This window comes from Triticum dicoccoides, chromosome 5B (genome assembly GCF_002162155.2).
Source record: "Triticum dicoccoides isolate Atlit2015 ecotype Zavitan chromosome 5B, WEW_v2.0, whole genome shotgun sequence".
Taxonomy (NCBI): Eukaryota; Viridiplantae; Streptophyta; class Magnoliopsida; order Poales; family Poaceae; genus Triticum; species Triticum dicoccoides.
In genome coordinates this window covers 545,908,181-545,911,731 of record NC_041389.1, presented here as the reverse complement: position 1 = coordinate 545,911,731, position 3,551 = coordinate 545,908,181, and the positions used below count along the sequence as shown (strand labels likewise).

The 3,551-nt window shown below is 45.6% G+C and overlaps 1 protein-coding gene across 1 annotated transcript; it reads right to left on the bottom strand.

Annotated features, from left to right (window-relative positions):
* Nucleotides 1–707: 707 nt before the first annotated feature.
* LOC119311488 (transcriptional regulatory protein AlgP-like) lies at nt 708–2,500 on the bottom strand. Its single transcript, XM_037587117.1, has 3 exons — nt 1,525–2,500; nt 1,363–1,446; nt 708–1,212 (listed from the first exon to the last, which is right to left on the bottom strand). The coding sequence occupies exons 1-3, from the start codon at nt 2,462–2,464 to the stop codon at nt 1,082–1,084; spliced, it is 1,155 nt and encodes a 384-aa protein (XP_037443014.1). The 5' UTR covers nt 2,465–2,500; the 3' UTR covers nt 708–1,081.
* Between the last annotated feature and the right edge of the window lie 1,051 nt (nt 2,501–3,551).

Here is a 3,551-nt window from a genome sequence, read left to right as displayed (position 1 = left end):
AATGGTATGGGGGTACAATCATATTTGATCTTATGCTATTGGCGCAGCAAAGTCGCAGACGGTCCTTCGTCTTGTAGACCAACCTCGCGCCATGCTTGGAAGCTCCTTCGTCTTGTAGACCAACCAGCACATCATATTTGATCTTATGCTCCGAAGCTTAGTTTGATCTCCTTGACGGTGTCGATGTCCTGAAGTCTTAGAATGGTGTATGTAATTTGAAAATATCTGATATTCTGATAGCCATGCTCAATTCAGGCGGCTGAGGTTCAGTATGCTAGCGAAGTTACAGAGATGACAACAAAGCAAAGAGGTAAAAACCTCCATCCATAAATGGCTCCGTTTAGGTTGAGTGACAAGGCATCATGTAAAACTTCCATTTCTCCATATTATTGAGAATTTGTTGGTCTACAAGAACTAGTAGTGAGAAGATAGAGAGAATCAGAGAAGATCAAAAACTATATCATTGCTACTGTGCGTAAACATAAGATCAAATATGATGTGCTGGTTGGGAGGGAGCATGCCTGTCCCAATCCGTATTTAAGCGATAAACTCGTTATTAATAGTCGTGGTCTCGTCATGGTTACGGTGTATTGTATATATAAGCATCAATAATGAAGCATCTTAGTCAAATTAGCTCTTCTTTTATTTGTTGCTGACGGAGTTCCTACCTTGATGGCTTGATCCCCCACCCGTGCAATTAAACAAGATGCAACGCGCACAAATAATACTGGCACTGCCTACGTCAGTGCAACCCGTTGAATATGCTGGTCAGAGATTAGGGGAGCCTGTGAACCACATGCCCCATGTTCACAGCAGTTATCTACCTGTGGGGTTCATGGTTACATCAGATCCATCAAAGTTCGGGCATAGGTGCACCGCTATTATGCGCTTTCGGCACCATGAGAGGGCTGTCTGTTCAGCTACCATTAGGTCTTGGACATACGCATGAAAAGCTTATGCTCACAGCTCACACAGGCAAAAAACACACTGACCATGTTGCAGCATTCAGGGGGCAAGAGTTCGTCATGAGAAAGCTTCAGAACACTCGTTATGCGGTGACGTATCTGATTTTCCGCTCTTCTCAGCGGCGGGCTGGGAATGGCTGGAACGGCAGACGCATACCAAAAGTTGGCTGAGTTGGTAGCGATGGATGGTCGGTGGGCGGAAGCTTCCCAAGTACATTCAGAGCTTTCATCTTTTGCAGCTCCTTTCCTGAAGGGGACAAGGAAACATGTAAAGCCAAACGCTCAAGCTATCGTAAACAGATTCAGGCTGATCAACATTTGAAAATACAAATAACTGGAGCAATGTTAAAATGCAAGTCCAAAGCTGCAAAAAAAGATTTATCAGATTGAAGAATACCTTCTTCGATCAAGAGATTCACTGCTCGTTTCTCCAGCTCAATGGCATGCTTGCTCCGGCCAGCAGATGACAAAGACTGGAGCACTACAGTTCAGACAAAGGACACATGTTTTAGATAGCAGTTGTGGTGAATTTGTTGTCAGCTAAGAATAACGAACTTACTGCGGATGTATTCTTCCTGTCCTGATTGCTCATTATTCCTCAGGAATGCCTGCAGCCGAAGAAACCTTGCTTTCCAATCTGGATCGCCTGACCTTTGCGGATTGGCGGGATTACGTGTTGTAGTAGTAGCTACAGCATCGCGGGGTGCTGTACTAGTAGCCGCAACATTACAAGGCGATGTATTAGCAGCTGTAAGGTTCTGAGGCATTGCGGTAGACACAACATGGCGGTGTGGCGGACTAGCAGTCACAACAACACCTGGATGAACAGTAGCCTTCCCTGGAGATTGTTTCGCAAGAGAAAGGTGAGCTGGCAAAATTGCAGAGTGCAATGCAGGGGTGGTAGCAGTAACCACTCCTGGAGACTCTTTCGCAAGAGAGAGGTGAGCCGGCAAACTTGCAGGGTGCAAAGCAGGGACAGTAGCAGCAGGAGGCACAAAAACAGGAGCTGATTGAGTATGAGACACAGCAGCTGCAGCAGGAGACGCGGAAACAGGAGCTGATTGAGTATGAGACGCATTGGCGGTAGCAGCAGCTGCAGCAGGAGACGCGGAAACAGGAGCTGCTTGGGCATGAGTTGCACTGTTCTGAAGCTTCAAACTTTGCTCCTGCGGTCCACCAGTAGCAGGTTTCTTTGAGCTCACAGAATTGGCACTCTCTGCACCAGCAGAAGCGCCTCCTTTGTTTTGGTCTGTTTCAAGCTTCCTGCGCACATACACGAGATGGCCATTTGCCCCAGGATTTCCTGGCGCGTGCTGGTTGGTTAGGCTCAGGGGGGCGTTAGGTTGCGGCCTCTTGATGCCAACGGTCCCAGCAACTTTGTCTTTAGGAAATGTAGAAGCTCTGGCTTGCTGATTAACATCATTCTTGGATTGCTTAGGTGACTCCCTCAGTGCTGCCTTTTTCTCTGATATCGAGTGCGGGTTGTCACCAGCAGGCATGGTGCCTCTGCAGAACTGCAACCAATCAACCTGGATATCTGGATTCAAAATATACACATCAGTGATGAAATTTGCAAAGTAGGTACTACGAATATCAGCAAAGAACAAGTTACTCAATCAACAAGTACCAACTTGGTAGGTCCATCAACACAACTGAAATTCCGAAAATTCAGTTTCCAATCACAATCTAGTACTCATTGTACGATTACACACGACCTTTACTAATGCTGTTATCCACAAAATGCTAGAGTGCAGAGCTCGGGTGGAAAATCATCGAGCAGTACAATACAACAAAAAGTTGAGCTTCTCTCTACTACCTATCTGGGATTAGTTATTTTAGATTCTACCCGGCAACTGGCGAAACGATATAGTTTAAGCAGATTAAGCTCAATTCATATTCTCTCTAAAAGAAAGAACTTTTTGTCCACACATATATACTGAAAAAGAGTCACTTTTTCTATGAAAACAAACAGGCCATGGCTAAGCTAACTACTCCCTCCGTCCCATAATGTATAGCTTGCAAAATGGTCTTACATTATGGGACGGAGGGAGTACAAGATGTGTTGTCCAGTCCGCAATCAAGTCGATTCTATACATTTGTTATCTGTCAGGATTAAGGGCACCAGAATGTAATTAAGCAAATGCAATCAGCTCATGTAAGAGTATCCAATCCAATCCAATCCACCAGTATCTCTGTAAAATGCCAGCCTTACATGCCCTCCCTGACCCTAAGGCCCTGTTTGGACTGGCGTTCCCCCCGTCGATTTTGTATCCAGCCGGAAATAGCTCTTGACCAGTAAGTTACATCTGTATTCAATTACATCGATTCCAAGCGCAGCCTAAGATGAAGAGCATTTGGGGGAGGCTAACCCCATCGACGGCATTCGACCAAGAACCACACCGCCGGGCGGCGACGAGCACATGTATATTGAAAATATATCGAGAAAGACTCGCTTATTCTATGAAAACAAACAGGGCATGACCAGGCTAATTACAGGATGTGCTATCAACTCTGCAGTCAGGTGAATTCTAGGCATTATCAATCAGGATTATATACTGACAGTACCAGAATGCGGCAAAATGCAAC

Coding starts and splice junctions, on each gene's coding strand:
- LOC119311488 (XM_037587117.1), bottom strand. CDS start 2,464: ATGCCTGCTGGTGACAACCCGCACTCGATATCAGAGAAAAAGGCAGCA. Junction 1,447..1,524: donor ACAGGAAGAATACATCCGCA/GTAAGTTCGTTA, acceptor TCTGAACTGTAG/TGCTCCAGTCTTTGTCATCT. Junction 1,213..1,362: donor GAATCTCTTGATCGAAGAAG/GTATTCTTCAAT, acceptor TGTCCCCTTCAG/GAAAGGAGCTGCAAAAGATG.